The 17,010-nt window shown below is 45.1% G+C and overlaps 1 protein-coding gene across 7 annotated transcripts in view; it reads right to left on the bottom strand.

Moving 5' to 3' along the window:
• Positions 1 to 10,337: 10,337 nt before the first annotated feature.
• SPAG9 (sperm associated antigen 9) overlaps positions 10,338 to 17,010 on the bottom strand; it is a 143,154-nt gene continuing 136,481 nt past the window's right edge. For all 7 annotated transcript variants that reach the window (XM_079905631.1, XM_079905625.1, XM_079905626.1 and 4 more), the window contains 2 exons: positions 16,278 to 16,427; positions 10,338 to 13,964 (listed from right to left, as the gene is read on the bottom strand). In XM_079905631.1, coding sequence (XP_079761757.1) covers positions 13,849 to 13,964; positions 16,278 to 16,427 — 266 coding nt within the window. In that variant the 3' untranslated portion in view covers positions 10,338 to 13,848. The remainder of the gene's footprint in view (positions 13,965 to 16,277; positions 16,428 to 17,010) is intronic.

Here is a 17,010-nt window from a genome sequence, read left to right as displayed (position 1 = left end):
CCAGAGCAGTGGCTGGGGAACTCCGGGGTGTGCAAGGCTTAGGGATTTGATTTTGGTAAGAGGGCTGTTGGCATTTGGAAGTATTTTTGGATGATTTTTCTTAATTGAACTGTGGCTGGATCTAGGCCTACAGGTCCCACTGTTGGCGAATCAGCTGCAACGTGTCTAAGAATGCACTCATCTGCTAGCCCTGAAACTGCTCCCCCTCACTTCCCTGTTTCTATTAATAGCATCACCACCCTCCCAGTCCCTCAGGCGCTGAACCTCGAGCCTCCGAGTCATCTTCCACTCCTCCCCACACTGGGCTGGGTGGCTGGTCCTGCCCCTCCTCACTCTGCAGTTCACCCTTAACACCCTTTTCCCCCGGTACTCACGGCTGCTGCCCCAGTTAGTCAGCCTATCGCCCGAGCTGTTGCCATCCTCAACAACGCCTCTGGGTCAGACCTGGGTATGTGACTGGTCCTCCACTTACCCGCTGTGTGACCTTGGGCAAGTTACTTACCTTCTCTGAGCTCAGCTTCCTCAGTTGTAAAATGAGGATAATAATGACAGTCCCCACCTCACAGAGCATGGCAGAAATTAGACGACAGAATGTAAAGAGCCTATCACAGAGGAAGTGCTCAGTGCATGTGAATTATTAGGGATCATCCATCCAGTCCAACTTCTCCAGTTTAAACAAGTAAACTGAGGTCAGAGGCTGGAATGAGAGCTAATGTCTGGCATTGAGTTCCAAGTGCCTTTACAGCACGCTCCAGTGCAGGGCGAGTAGAAGTTCCTGGAGTCTTGAAGCTCCTCTCCACCCCCGCCCCCATCATCGTGTTCTGAACCCACAACCAAAGGCCACCTTCTGAGTTCACTGGACCCACCTGCCTCCTTCAGGGGCAGGTATGCCTGGTAAGAGTTGAGGTCACTCAGCCATAGCAAATATTCTCTGGGATGAGACAACCACAGATCACGTCCAGTGGCTGTGAGTCAGGGCGGCCCATCTACAAGGTGCTGAGTGAGGTCCGGCACGTTGACCTGGCCTCCTTGGGGCTGCTGGACATGCAGGGCTGTGGCCATACAGCAGAGGTCAGAGGAGGGCAGGCTCCTACTCTTGCAACCCCGCCCTCACGTCCCTCTGCCGACTCACACCCACCCCACCTCCAGGCCTCGGAACTTCGCTTGGGGGTCAGAGGGAGGGCAGGCTGATTCAGCCAGCTTCCCATCTAGGCACAAATGGGCAGCCAGCATCCACAGCCTCATTAAAATTGAAAGTGGGAGCCTTGTTCTGGGAAGAGATTTTCAAAGGGACTTTTAAATTTTTTTATAAATTTATTTATTTTGGCTGTGTTGGGTCTTTGTTGCTGCGCGCAGGCTTTCTCTAGTTGCTGCGAGTGGGGGCTACTCTTCGTTGTGGTGCGCGGGCTTCTCACTGCGGTGGCGTCTCTTGTTGTGGAGCACGGGCTCTAGGTGCGGGGGCTTTAGTAGTTGCAGCACTCGGGCTCAGTAGTTGTGGTGCATGGGCTTAGTCCACGGCCTGTGGGATCTTCCGGGACCAGGGCTCGAACCCTTGTCCCCTGCATTGGCAGGCAGATTCTTAACCACTGCGCCACCAGGGAAGTCCCTCAAAGGGGGACTTTTCCCCACAAAGAAACAGCAGCAAGAAAAGCAGATGACCCAGGTTCAAACGTGGGCCTATCCTAGGGCCCTTGGACACCTACTGTCTAAGACAGTGGCTCTGGAAGAGGGATAGTTTTGTTCCCGAGGACATCTGGCAATGCCTGGAGACAGTTTTGGTTGTTATAACTGGGGAGGGGTGGTGTGCATGTCCTCCTGGCATTTAGTGGGTAGATGTTTAGCAGCCAAAGATGCTGCTAAATATCCCATAATGCACAGCACAGACCACACGACAGAGGATTATCCAGCCCAATGTCGACAGCGCCCAGGTTGAGAAACCCTGGTCTAAGAGCCATCTGTCCAGCAGGGGAAACCCTTGCCTCAGAGCTGCCTTGAAGATTGAGGGAAACAATGCATGTGAAGAACCACGACTGGACCTAGCTCATGCTCCGTGTCTGCAAGGGACCTTTGTTTGCTGAGGCCTTTTCTTGGCCTGAGATACCCTTGCTGGTGGGCGGAGGTGGAGTGGACACACCCCCTCACATGAGAATTGATCTTTCTGAATTGATATTAGTGTTTCTGCCCCACACAGCCTGAGGCGGAGTTTCTAGAACAGTCTGGTGCTCACTTGCAAACCCTTTCAACAAACAGAACGCAGGCTCTGGAGGGGAAGCCCACTGTTTCGGCAAGTGAGTTCCGTAGGGAAAACGGGGCACTTGCCATCCCACCCGTGCCTCTCAGCGCTTGGGCTCATCAAGTCTCCCTGTGACCCACCCACCCGCCCCTTTCACTTGAGCCTGTGAGGCAGAGAGAGGGGAGAGGACAGGAGGTGAAAAACACCTCCTCCAAGCTGTCCTCAGACCTAGCAGACGCCCCCCGGGGAGGAAGATTTGTTTAGAAGCAGCCCCGCGCAGAGGCTGCTGTGAAGCAGAGTCTGCAAGGGTCCAGCCAGCCCCCCTGCCACTCACCTCAGCTGGCATCTGCCTCTCCTGTGGCCTTAACAGCCGAGGGGTCAAGTGTCTTCTCTACAAAAATCGGTCCCCAATAAATCTTCACCTTCTCCTCTGGGATGGGACTGGTGAACCCAGATCAGAATCCCCACACCCTGGCCCCTGAGCTCTGCTTTGCTGGTCTACCAGCTCAAGCATAATAGATTATCGGATTATAGCCCCGATGGGGGTGGAAAGGTCAGGCCAGTTGATAAAGATGGGACCCTGAGACCCCTTCTGGCACTGCTCATTTGTGGGGTCTGGGGGACCTGGGGAATTAAAATCACACCCTCCTTCTCTGGGTCTCAGGTTAAGGCACCTGTTCAATGGGGGACACCACCACCTTCCAAACCTCACTGATGGCAGTAGGCCAAGCTGGGGGTGGGGTTTCTGAGTCTGGAAATCCAGACTCCAGGACATGCCCAGACACACAGCTGTTCTCAAAAAGGAAGCAGCAGCAGTGGGGGAAGGGCAACACACCAAGAAGAGGGGAAAGGGGAGACCCAAGAACTTCCGACTGATTGAGCACGGTTAAAAGGGCCTAACGAAGGATCTGTTCTGAGTCTCCAGGTCAGAGCTGCCTCCTGCCACAGGAATCTCCTTCCTGGGGAAACACTGTTTTTTCCTTTTCTTTTCGCTGCACTGCTAGGCTTGTGGGATCTTACTTCCTCAACCAGGGATCGATGGAACCTGGGCCCTCATCAGTGAAAGTGCAGAGTCCTAACCACTGGACCCCCAGGGAATTCCCTCCGGGGAAACATTTATGGGCTTCCTGCTCAAGGGGTGATCCCATCATGAAAGTTCTAGGCTCAAACGGCTCACCAAAAGTTCCTTCCAAGGACCCTCATCCCTCTGGCTGTTCCAGCTTCCAGCTTTCCTGTCACTTTTTTTTTTTTTTAATAAATAAATAAATTTATTTATTTATTTTTGGCTGCGTTGGGTCTCTGTTGCTGCCCGCAGGCTTTCTGTAGTTGCGGTGAGCGGGGACTACTCTTCGTTGAGGTGCGTGAGCTTCTCATCGTGGTGGCTTCTCTTGTTGTGGAGCACGGGCTCTAGGCACGTGGGCTCAGTAGTTGTGGCTCGTGGGCTCCAGAGCACAGGCTTAGTAGTTGTGGTGCACGGGCTTAGCTGCTCCGCGGTATGTGGGATCTTCCTGGGCCAGGCCTGAACCCGTGTCCCCTGCATTGGCAGGTGGATTCTTAACCACTGCACCACCGGGGAAGTCCCTTTCCCTTCACTTTCTAATGCCACAAACTTTCTGACATCCTCCCCTCCCAGCCCAAGCTTTTCTCCCAAGCTTTTCCCTTCCTCAACTGGCTTTACACTGGGTGCTCCCAGATGGTGGGATCTGGCCTGTAGCTTGGCACAGGTGGCTGGACAAAGATGGACAAGCTCCGGGTGGTATGTGGACGGTAGAAGCTGTCTGTCTCTCTGACCCCAGGCAGGAAGAGGGGGAGTGAGCGACAGAAACTGTGTATGAGGCCTGTCGGCCCCTCATACCCACCCAAAGGCCCTGGAGCATCCCTGAGCCCTCTCGGGCACTGAACTCCCCAGGCTTGAGGATGGCAAATATCCCTCTTCTCCAGGTGTGTGGCTACTCCCGTTCCCACTTCATCTGTGTGTGTGTGTGCGCGTGCGCGATGCGTGTGCGCACACACTGACTGGTCTATAGCACTTGAAGGCCAAGGGGGAGGTGGCACGGGTCCTTTACCCTGTGCACTCCCTGCCCCATCCAAGGCAGCTGTGACCACCCCCACCCCCCACCAGTGTTGGCCGGCCTTATCTCCCTCCTTGGGGCCCTCACCTGCCTCCATTAGTGCAGTAATATCTCACAATACCCCTTTCCCATCGAGAGGATCCGACAGCTTCTTGCAACTTTGGTGGTGGTGTTGGGGTAATAAGCCCTAATGTCCACTCTTTTGTTCCTAATGTTTAGAATCGTAGGGGCAGAAAGGGACCTTGAACTCACCCAACCCCCTGACATTTTACAGAATAGAAAAATGAGCTTCTCTGGTGGCGCAGTGGTTGAGAGTCTGCCTGCCGATGCAGGGGACACGGGTTCGTGCCCCGGTCCGGGAGGATCCCACATGCCGCGGAGCGGCTGGGCCCGTGAGCCATGGCCGCTGAGCCTGCGCGTCTGGAGCCTGTGCTCCACAGCGGGAGAGGCCACGGCAGTGAGAGGCCCGTGTACCACAAAAAAAGAAAAATGAGGGCCTGAGATAAAATGACAGCCTAAAGCTCGTGGCTACTCACAGCAGCTTGGGACAGGGGTCTGAGTGTCCTGGCACGAGGCCCAGGCGTCTGGATGCACTGTAACTCAGCCAGCCCCTCCAGGAGTTAGCTGAGCGGCGGTGTGCAGGAGAGGCAACTGGAGATTCATTCCAGTCACAGATTCTCTCCCTCTAATCCTCACGCCCTCCTTGTTTCCTTTTCAGCAGTGGTTATAAAATCCAGGAAATAAACGTGGATTGATGGCCTACAAAGGGCTCAGTTGGTGCTGCGACCTACTGAGTTATGTAACTCCTGTTTATTACCAGCCTTGGATGAAGTTTCTTATTGAAGCAACTCACTAAGCTGATTCCACGCCATTTCTTTTTGCCTTGTTCAGAGGTGGCAGTAGCAGAAATTCCTTTGCAACTTCAAAAACCAGAAATTGGCGGTATGGATACTTTCAAAAATTCCCCCCTTTCGTCCTTTGGGCCAATGTTTCTCTCTTATCCATAAAAACCCCTGCTCACCTCAGCAGGGTCCCAGGCTCTAGACCACCTGCCTTCCCTTTGGGTTCCTGGGCTATAGGTTGCCTTGGCTGGGGAGGCTCAGACATGGTGTTTTCCCTACCCCTGGTGAATGAAATGAGGGAGAACTCAGGGCTATGAGCGTCTAGAGACAGTCTAGTAGAAGGAACACTTCAATCTCTGCTGTTGGATAACAGCCACTCTGGGCCTCTGCTTGCTTGTTAGTAAAGGGAACCAGTTTACCTTATCTGTACACTTTGACCCCCAGTAGGCACCCTTCTTGATCTGGTCCGGCCTGCCTTACTGGGATGGACAGCCTGGTGAGGATGAAGGGGAGGGATGAGGGGCCGGCAGTCTTTGGAAGGCTAAGCCCACCACAGCGCCACCTTGTGTTCAAAGGGCAGCAGAGCACAGCCTCTCCATAGCAAGGCCACTTTCCCAAACAAGTTCATTTCCTGTTCCCCCACCCCTTTTCTGCTCTGGCGGGGGGGGGGGGGGGGGGGGGGGCATGCTGGGAAGCCAAGGATCCTCCCTAATTAAGCATCACTTCTCAGGCTTTCTCTTTTTTCCCCAAGTGATGCCACAAAAGGGCCCTAGGGAGAAGCTCTCTGAAGGCTCAGCTGACATTCTAAAGTAGACTTTTGGAGACCTGTTCCCAGGTTCAGGAAGGGAAAGATGGACGCCCAAGGGAAGCTCAGGACCCATAGAACTCAAGTGTCTCTCTTCTTAATAAGACATATTCCTTCCATTCACGGGAGTGATACTTTGATGCCTCAGGGACACACTGGTGCACAGAGACAAACTGGTGCATCAAAGCAGTTGGTTTTACTGAGTGGTGTAGGCTACGCAAATTCCATTAAGGGTCTGGCTGGGCATGAAGGCTATTAGTCCACACAACTCAAACTGCACATGGCACAGATGACCCAGCCTCAAAGAATATCACCCTAGAAGAAGGCTTAGAGCTCATCTGAGCCAAGTCCCAACTTTTACACATAAGGAAAGCGGAGGGTCCAGAGAGAGCGATGACTTTTGATGGCTCAGTAGCAGGGAAAGGCTAGAACCTTGGGTTCTTTATGAAGATTCGGCTTTTGAGATGTTTTCTGGCTCCCATCACACCACACCATAGTGGTCTTTCAAAGAAAGGGCTGTCACCTCGGCGCCCCAGAAACATGGACATAATACGAGGCAGAAGAGTCTGATAAACGCTCAATTGGGTAAAAGCCCAGGACTGGGTCTCTAAATCCGCCAAGGTCTGCCTCGAGGCATCTGCCCAGTTTCCACTTATCTCCAGCCAGGCTCCTCCAGGAAGGATGTTTGAGATGCCTCTTAGAATCAATATTGGAGTCTTTTCTGGTGAAAAACACGCCAAACTTTTGCTCCTAGTTCCTTATTTACAGACCCAGGCAAACTCTCCAAGATAGAAATGTAGATTTCCTACAGAATAAACGCCTGTTTCCACAGAAGCATAATGGGCCAAAATACAGCAGAAGGCCAGCAGCTGAAAATTCACTCCAGGATTTGTCACTTTGGGCTAGCCAAAGGTAAAGAAAAGTAAGTTTAGGGCTTCCCTGGTGGCTCAGTGGTTGAGAGTCCGCCTGCCGATGCAGGGGACACGGGTTTGTGCCCCGGTCTGGGAAGATCCCACATGCCGCGGAGCGGCTGGGCCCGTGAGCCATGGCCGCTGAGCCTGCGCGTCCGGAGCCTGTGCTCCGCAACGGGAGAGGCCACAACAGTGAGAGGCCCGCGTACCACAAAACAAAAACAAACAAAAACAAAACAAACAAAAGTAAGTTTAATGAGAAAGGACAATAGGAAAAGAAATTGAGGCCTCAGTGGGGAAAGGACACAATGTTTGTTTACTGTTGAGTAGTACATTAACTCATTTAATCTTTCCAACAATCCTTTGAATGATAGATCATTACTACAATACTCCTGAGGACCAAAATTCAAGTTTTTGAAAGGCTGCTCCACTCTCTTTGGGGATTTCTGTACCTGAGATGGCCTGCAAAAATCTTAACAGATGAGGGTTTGTGATCTTCCTTGGGCGGAGTAATGCTAAGCCTCTTAGTTTTTAAAAAAATATTTATTTGTTTATTTATTTGGCTGCACCAAGTCTTAGTTGCAGCACTCGGGACCTTTCAGTTGCGGCATGTGGGCTCTTAGTTTCGGCACGTGGGCTCTTAGTTGTGGCATGCGGATCTAGTTCCCCGACCAGGGATCAAACCCGGGCCCCCTGCATTGGGACCGTGAAGTCTTTCACCGCTGGACCACCAGGGAAGTCCCATAAGCGTCTTAATCATGTAGAAAGCATATAATCCTCCTTGCCACCATGCCACACCCTGTTGTGCGTCAGCTGTTCATATTTTATTTAGTCCTGTATGTCTTCTTTCTACCTGTTTATATGCAGTGACTAGGAGTTTAATTCTTGTCATAAAGCATTATGAAAAACAGATACTGAAAAAATACGTTCTGATGGCATCTAAAAATGTCAAGCTCACCACTGTTTTCATGTTTCAACATGTCCCTCGGTGTGCCTGCACAGGAATGAAATGCACTCTTAGATGAAAAAGAGAATATGGATCTCCACCTGTGTTTAATTTTCATGGAACACTTGTTTCCCTTCAATTGGGGAGTGGCGGGGCAAGAGAGAAAGGCGTTCCCTGAAAGGTCCAATAGACCTGAGGTAACTCTGTTTCCTAACACAGTTCCTTTAGGACAGCCAAGGTCTAGAACACTGATAAAAAGACTGGAAATAAGAATATTCTGTACTACATAAGGACTGAAGACAGTTTTCCCCTTGTTTTTACCACATTACAAAATAGCCAAGCAGACACCATACCAGTATCATTTTTCAGCTAATGCCTCAATGAATGGCCATAATACTTGACTCCACTTTACCATTTTCGTGTCTACTTTCCTCTCTTACCCTAATCTCCTTGAAGGTGTCTTACTCATCTTCACACACCTGATACGTAGGGACCACCTGCCAAAGCCTGGTGTTGAGTGCCTAGTGGGGGTAGGTAATGTGCCGACTGCCATCACACCATTGCTTCATCAAGCCATCACAAGAACCCTGTGGGATGTTACTCTCCTTTTATAGTAAGGAAACAGAATAGTTAAGTGACTAGTGAAGGGTCGCAAAATTAGGGAACAGTAGACTCAGGACTTAACCCCAAATCTCCTGATCTGGGATCTAATACTTTTCCCAACACACTTGCAGTAGCCTCTAGTGTGGAGTTAGTCTGGTTTTACCTCTGATTATATGAGGACCCTGGGACTTCACTTATCTCAGCTAGACCTGTTTACCAACGGGCAAGGCCCCTCCTGTGGCTAGGCCTCTGGTTCACCTGAGGACAATAATATACTCCGAAGGGTGGCTCTGTGGATCACCTGTGAATTTATGGAGTAAACACCTTGAGAAAATTAGTAGATGTTATGCATATGCAAGCTAGTCATAACAACTAAAAGGTAATAGTTTTTTCTATGAAAAAAATAGCCTTACCAAATGAATGGAGATGAAATATTCCCTCTAAGCTTTTAATGTAGCAGTAAGTTCAAAGTACCCTAAACTTCAATTATCCATAAATCAAAAAGGAAAGAGCATTGGGTTGAGTCTGGGGTGAACCTGCTAGCAGGTCACCACGTGCTGGTAATAAATGGCTAAGAATGAAGAAGCTTTGCGCTCCTGGAAAACAGATGTTTGTGAATCCAGCTGGGCTGCTTGAGTTCCTCTTAAGCAGCTATTCCCAATAGAAGGATCAGAATCACCAGGGTAACTGTTTTACCAAACACACTAGTAGAATCTGATACTCCTGAGGTGAGAGGAAGAAGGAAATAATTTCATTCTGGAACTAGCTCCTGGGTGATTTTGGCCACACCTCCCTCTCCTGGCCTGGTTGAGAACTGCAGCTTTTCTGTGAAGTTGCTGCCCACCCTGAGCTGTGGGTGGGAAGCCCTCCACTAAGTTTGGAAAGAGAGTCTCACCACTGGGTGGGACTGAGGGCTACAGTTCCAGGTAAGACTACAGGGCTCCTGTCCTGTTCCCTCAGTAAAATTAATAGGAACGTTTGCTGTCCTGCGCTGTTACTGTAGTCTCTCACTAGAGACTGGCTGAATCAGGAACACGATTAAATGAGGCTCAAAAAAAGCTTCCAGGGCTTCCCTGGTGGCGCAGTGGTTGGGAGTCCGCCTGCTGATGCAGGGGGATGCAGGGGACGCGGGTTCGTGCCCCCGTCTGGGAGGATCCCACATGCCGCGGAGCGGCTGGGCCCGTGAGCCATCGCCGCTGAGCCTGCGCGTCCGGAGCCTGTGCTCCGCAACGGGAGAGCCCACAACAGTGAGAGGCCCGCGCGCCGCAAGCAGGCCCCAAAGGACTGAGGGGCAGTTAGGTTAGGTCCTGTAGAGTAGGGATGAGACAGGCTATTCATTGTATTCTAGAGCATCCAACCTCACTGGAGAGATGGCTGTGCCTTCATCTAGTGAACTGTCCTATCACATGCCGATCAGGACGACTTCTACTATCATGTCAGAACCCCACAACCTTGTAAACAAAGCACATGGCATTAGCCTAAATACCACTGTACTGAACATGGAGTCACACTGTGCTACCACATGAGTAGTTTTATAAGCATCCTTCCTTCCAGAGTCTCTCCCAAGCAAATGGATCACAATAAGCACACCGTATTAGTAACATCTGCATTACAGCCTGCCTCCTATTACTGAGTAGTCTGGCAAATGGTATGCCTTGGTATCATGTGTGGCTTGTTACTCAGCTCGCCCACATTTCCAGAAAGCCCTATTGTCTATTATTCATATGTCACCTAAACACGTGAGCCAAGCAAACATGTGCTTCATGTACTGCTCACTGCTCACCCTCAGCCAGTGCCCAATGGCGACAGTCCTGACCCTTGGAAATGACATGTTCGATGGGAGATGATTATTGGACTTTCAAATATAAATCAGGTCAGACCCCTAGGAAAGGCAAAAACAAAACAAAACACACTCCTCATACGTGTTTCATATACATATTTATATATATTTCATGTACAAAGTTATTACATTCTGAACCCCAGGGATTCCATAATAGAAATAAATACTGAAATAACTACATTGCTAAATGAGCTTTTTGCTCATAGAAATGAAGCATCAGCCTCTAAAGAAACAGCAAGTGGGACCCTCTAGAACCCATTTTTAAGATTATAGAGGCAAGTAAAATTCTGAATAAAATGTCCTGGACAAAAAACAAATTCAGACCATAAAATGGCTAAAATATATTCAAGTGTTGAGAAGTGTATGACAAAATTAATAATAAAAACTTAATTTTTTTAAAAGAAAAGAAAAGACATTTAGTGTTACAAAATAGCATAACCCTGTTAGAAAAGCATTTATGATTTCCACATTTAATTCTCTCTTCTCTTCTCTTCTCTTCCCGTAGTACAAACTGGGACCCAAACGAGTCCCTTTCTCAACGTGATCAATTAAGAAGAGCCCTAAATCTGGTTGAATCCTTTGGTAATGGTCATAATACTCACAAGGAAATAAATATTCAGTTCCACAGCATTTGCAAGACACACGTTCTTTAGGACAGTTAGTATTATGAGACAATTGTTTTGCTTTGTTTTGTCACTAAGGCAACCTATGTTAAAGGGTCCATTCTCACACGCAGGAAGACCTTTACAAGAAATGAACAACACAGAAACTGAGAGAATATATCTTAACCTTTTCTATGCAAACACGCTTCGTGTGAAAAGTTATGTGCTGCATATTTTGCACTCAAAATGTTTTACACTCTCAACAAGCTGCAGCTATTAAGATACTCATTCCTATTTTAAAAATTTAGATCCACACAAATTAGAAAAAAACACTCAAAACTGAGTTCCTAAAGAATATTATCCCTTTGCCTCATAGGGATTTGAACCTGCATTGAGCAGTGAGTATTACGTTGATGTATATGATACTGTCATTTTTGTAAATCAGCCATGTTTGAACATCGGAAATTTCACATGGTTCAACATCACACATAACCCAAACATAACAGAATGAGAAAATTCTCAGGTATTCCTTATTTCTTCCAACAGGGGTAATTTTTTTTTTACATGGAGAGACCAACCTGAGGTACTCAAGCCTCTTCTTTACCACTGATGTGGTAGCTATAGGCAATTACACCAACCACTCGCTGCTTACAAGAAGCTTACATTTTGGCATTTTCTTCCTAAGGCTACCACCTTGACCAAAGTGAACGCTACAAGAATATAAGCCTATTGTTGGGGGAAAAGGTGGAAGTAAAGCAATCTGCAAAAAAATATTTAACTGAAATTACAAACATAAAGACAAGCTCTTAAAACAAATTTTACAGACATTTTTGTACTCTCTAGTCCCTGAAGTTAAACAGGGCCACAGATATCTGACAATTTTAGATAAAATAACTACACACCTATATTCCTTAAGTTAAAGCCGGTAAGCTTAAAAAGAGCAATAAACAACCATTGTAACATGTTTGCATTTTTCATCTTTAACTCCTGATTTCCTAAATTACAGTCAGTCATAGAAACATGTAAAAGACCAAACAGTACATGGGGTCTGATTCTGGGATGTTTACTTCTTGGGATTAAAATTCCCAAACACTTTGGTGTCTCTTTTTTGTGAATTTATACAACATTCCTCCAAAATATTTAATAAGTGGGGTTTTTTTTTAAGGTATTGCCAACAGTGGCTCAGATTTATAAAATAAAATAAAATAAAATAAAAACATAGCTTATAAGCTATAGAAAAGTGACCTAAGTTTTGGTGCCCTGAAAAAAGTGACTAAGTAGCTCAAGTAAAAAAATTATCCTTTTAATACAGCTTTTACCAAAGTTTTTTTTCTCCTAGCCATCTAAAGTGGCCACAATTGTACTGTGTACATAATGTGCTTATAGACACCTGTGGCCAAATGGATCCAAAGGCCTCCTCTGACGCATTAAATCCTGTGTACTTTATAATCTAGCCTAATCATCTATATGCTTAAAAGACACTGGTAGTACTTTTTACAAATATCTTTCCATTACAGTTCAGAAAAAAAGTCATTGGTCCTTAAGGATGCTTAGACAATCTGAGACTTCTGTTGTTTCCTTTTCCTGAAGCAGTCCTTCCGATGACTGGGGGGCCTTTGTCCAATAACCTCATATTTTAAGACAGTGCTTAAACTTATATTTAGTTTTGCTTAAAGTAATGGATTAAGAATGATAAATCATAAATTTTCAAGAAGGCTGAGAGGGAAAAAAACTGCAGCATAATGGTTTTTTAAAACTTACTAAACAAGAAAATCAATTATACCCGGACTGTATTTTTTAAATGGGCATTGTGAGTGAAAAGATTGTAATGTCAACTTTTACTTTATGCTATTTTGTCTTCTTCTCCTTCAAAGTCTTCTTCATTGAGGATGGCATTTTAATCTCAAAAGGGCACAAAAGCTTAAATACCATTTACATACAGAATATCAAGTACTGGCAGTTGTATAGTTTTATACAGAACAAGGGAAAATACCGTTTCTAATTAAATCTCTCGTTCAGTTCATTAGGCCATACTCCATCACCACTACAGCTTTACTCTTACTAACTGGTAAGAGCAGTCCAAGAACAACTGGTAAACAAGTGAATTTTTTACACGGAAAAAAACTCATCCAACCACCATCATCCATTGATACAGAAATCCAAAACACAATTTCCTTAAAAAAAAATCCTCCCATTGCTGAAGTGTATCTTCTAAGCCTTATAAATAATAAACCTTTCAAACATGTCAGTATGAAAATGAGCGAGACTAGTCTCAAAAACAAACAAGCAAACAAAAAAAACAGACTATTCAGAGAAGCAGGCCTCATAAACTTTAGAGCTCTAATAAGTCAGAAACAAGAAACTTTTATTTAAATAGTGTAGTCTTAATTTCTTTAATATAAAATCCCCCCCCGCAAAATCTGATGAAAACAAAGTTTTATATACCATATAAACAAGATTTGTCAGATTTGAAAGTGAAAGTTAAAGTAATTTACAGTTAGCTTTTAGCCCTCTCGGGACATTTAGATAAATCCTGATAATCTACCTGATATTAGTTTGTGTCAATTTTATAATACATAGGGGAAAACTTTACTATTGTACTTAATGGTACAGTTTCATTTATCAAGTGTTTCCATGAATTTCATTATGAGTGACAGCTAAACAGTGGCCCCGTCAAATGAAGTAAGTGACATTAGCTGTGGCAGAGTGAACCACAACTGGATCGCTTTCTAAAATTCACCAGTTTGCAGAAAGTAAACATTCTTTGATTTGTTCATAATATACTGAAATTGCCTATAACACTGGTGCAGTAAAACAGCTAGTTCCTGTATTGTTACAGTAGGACAGGTTTTATAGCATAGTTAACAGAAAAAGAATGCTCATACATTATGTGGTGAAACTTATTTCACAAAGAGAGCATTAAATAAAGGGAAAAAGGGAAAATAAACCATGCAGAAGAGATGGCTTCCCCGTCGCCACCTGTTTCCTATGGGTTCACTCACTACCATACATCACTTGCCACACTATCAAGTGACTCCTTTCCGCTTTGGCGACAGAAGGCTCGAGTGGAAGATCCTCTCCAAGAAGCTCTGATTCTCCACCTTCATCACCTGGTGGATGAAACGGAGAGTCCGGTTAAGCATTTTGAAGATACAGGCTGATGCACATCAGACTCACGGTTAGTCCATGAGCAGCATGCATAAGACTCGTCTGCCGCCCATTTCAGAGAACACCGTAAAAGAAATGCCACGCGTCACAATCCTCACTGCCTAACTTCTGAAAGAGACTACCGAGATCAATTTCTCATAGCTAAAATATTACAGGATACGAAAAAGGAAATGGAACAAAAAAGAGATCAAATTCAATTTTAAAAAAGTATACTTACTATTAAAATCAACCTATGCTTTAAGACAAATTCTGCTTTTCATGCTGGATTACCTAGAGATACTGACAAACCTGGTTAAGCAATTTTTAGAAATTTTTAGTGGAAATGAAAAGACCACATAAAGATTTTACTGACATACTCTTTAGTATGGTTCAGGCTACCATGTTGCAATCGAAGAAGAAGTTCCAAATCATCCAGCCGAGTGAAGGCCATCTCTCTCTATAAAGGAATTCTGCACCAACAGTCAGTTCACTTTGAAGTGACTCCATTCCTACTGACATCACCATTCCTAACCTTAACTTCAAAAGCCCTGCCTTAAAAATGTGTCAACAAGCCTTCTGCATCAGAAATTTTAGTTTATAACTAATTACATGTGGCACACTGTCATTTATATGACCTTAAATTTTATATATTTTTTTTAACAGAATTAAAACTGAAGTTTTAGTCACCAGTCTACAACATTATATTCTCTAAGGCCTTACGTTTAGAAACTTTTTCAATCATTGTGATTTTAGGCCAGTCCAAAAGGTTCCTTTATTTATAGCAAATAAATAAATTTACATCACAGTGCTTCACAGTTTACAAAGCACGACACTTCCACAAGTGTTTTCTTTGAAACCTCTCTGGCCATTCTTTCTGAGATCCCTTCATAAGCACTCATGATTCTTTAAGTGCAGTATTAAAGCAGGGCTCTATCCTAGAACCTTTTCTTCTGGCCCCTACATACTCTCCTTGGGTGAACTCATCAACCCTTGTGACTTTTAGTACCACTGCGTGTCAGTAGTCCTCATATTATATATCCTTCCTGAGATATGAAACCCTTATACCCAAAAGCCCGGTGGACATCTTCCACCTAGATAACTCCCAACTTCCATGCACTCCAAGGTCAACATGTCCAACACAGAACTCCTCATTCCACTCCCTCCAGATCTGCTGCTTCTGTTCTGATAGTCATTAACTCTAAGTAAATGGATCATTACCTCTTCCTTCACATTCTGTCAGTTACCAATTCCCCATCACAGTGCTAGTCTACTCCTACTGTTTCTACCTTACTCATTTATTTTTTCCTAACCCATTCCCTACCTCTAGTCTTACACCTCCAATCCATTTACACACACATATAATCATATTGCTCTTCTATTTAAAGTCCTCCAATAATTTTCCTTTGCTTTAAAGTGCAGACTCCTTAATTAGGTATATAAAGGCATTCTATAATCCAGCCTCTCCCTCCATTTCTAGATTTATCTCTGGTCAAATTTATATTTGCTTCTACTCCATGTTCCAGTCATTTTTAAGTAGTTTTTCTTCAGCTAAGGTGGTTTCACATTTCTAAGCCTTGGTCAAGCTATCTCTTACCTTGGAATGCCAGTCTCCCCAGCCTTCCCCATACCATCCCCACCCCAATTCTTCAGACTCATGCTCTTCAGTACTGAGTCATCTCAAGCATCATTTCTTGACTTCCTTCTTCCCCTACCCCTAGGAAAAACTGACTACTCCCCATCAGAGCATCTGTAACACTGTAATTTATTAACATGTTTCTATCTCTGTATTGTTCTGTAACTTACTGGAGGGAGACTTTGTCTGATTTGTTTTTGTATCTCATGCTCAAGGCTAACAGGTACACAGTAGCTAATTATTGTTTACAAGGTGAGAAAATGAACAAATGAAATGAATTTGGTTACAAACAACACTTTATGAAGTATTTTTATTTCTCCACTTTGCAGGTGAGGAAACTGAGGTTCTGGGAGGTTGAATCATTTCCCCAAGGCCTTCTGACTCCATATGCTCTTCACATATACCTCAACATACGACCAAACCCTGCTGTTTTCTAATGCTCCTTCAAATAAACACACCTTGGTATAAAAAGGAAAAAAAAAAAATCATGAAAGTAGGAAAAAAAGAAACATAAAATCATTTTCCAAGTAAAGAGTTCAAAGAAAACCTCTTAGAAATCATGTATCTGAGTTTCTTGCTTACTGTGGGTGAAAATCCACATCACGGAACAGTGGAAACAAAGCCCCCAGAAGCAATGACCTACCCATTCGGAAGTCAATGTAGCCCTCTCCTCCACTGATGACAAGCATAGACTTCAAGGGTGTCTGGCTGCCAGGCTCCTGTGCAGATGGCCCTGCTCTGTCAACTGTTAGATCTGTGCCACTGCTGCCACTCTGTGGGCTGATGACTTGACCTATTTATACAGGAACAGAAGTGAATATTACTTATCAAGGATTGGGGTGGGAGAGACTCATTTTTTCTGAATATTTTCAGAAAGCTGAACAAGGTAAGTACATTCTAATACAGCCAAAGTACTAGGGATGTTAGAAGCCTCTGCATGATCAGAAAACATCTATAAAGGTCATGAAAGCCCAATTTGAAATCCAAGTAAAGCTATTTTGTACTAAAACAGAAATAGGTCCAGAATCCAGTATGAAATCTGTATGTGGCTCGGCTGGTCTTAGCTGCCTGCTTCAGACTATTATAATATACATTGTTTTATCTGAGGGGTAGTGGAAAGATCTCTCCCCTGGAAGGGTACATGTGTGTTTATGTAAGAGACAGAAAAGTCTTCAACTTAAGCCATATGAATTTGGATATTCATAATTAATATTTGAATTGATTTCAAATCCATGGTTTCCTCATATTTAAGAAAAGTACATCTTATTTTTAATTTAGATTATGCAAATAAAATTACTGGGTAATGTGTAATTTGTTCTAACATTTAAGTTCTAATGTAGAATCTTTAAGCATGAAATGATAAGAGAGAAACCTTG

The sequence above is a fragment of the Stenella coeruleoalba genome, assembly GCF_951394435.1.
Source record: "Stenella coeruleoalba genome assembly, chromosome: 19".
Taxonomy (NCBI): Eukaryota; Metazoa; Chordata; class Mammalia; order Artiodactyla; family Delphinidae; genus Stenella; species Stenella coeruleoalba.
Note: the sequence above shows the minus strand (reverse complement) of the source record. Positions and strands in the feature narration are given on the sequence as shown.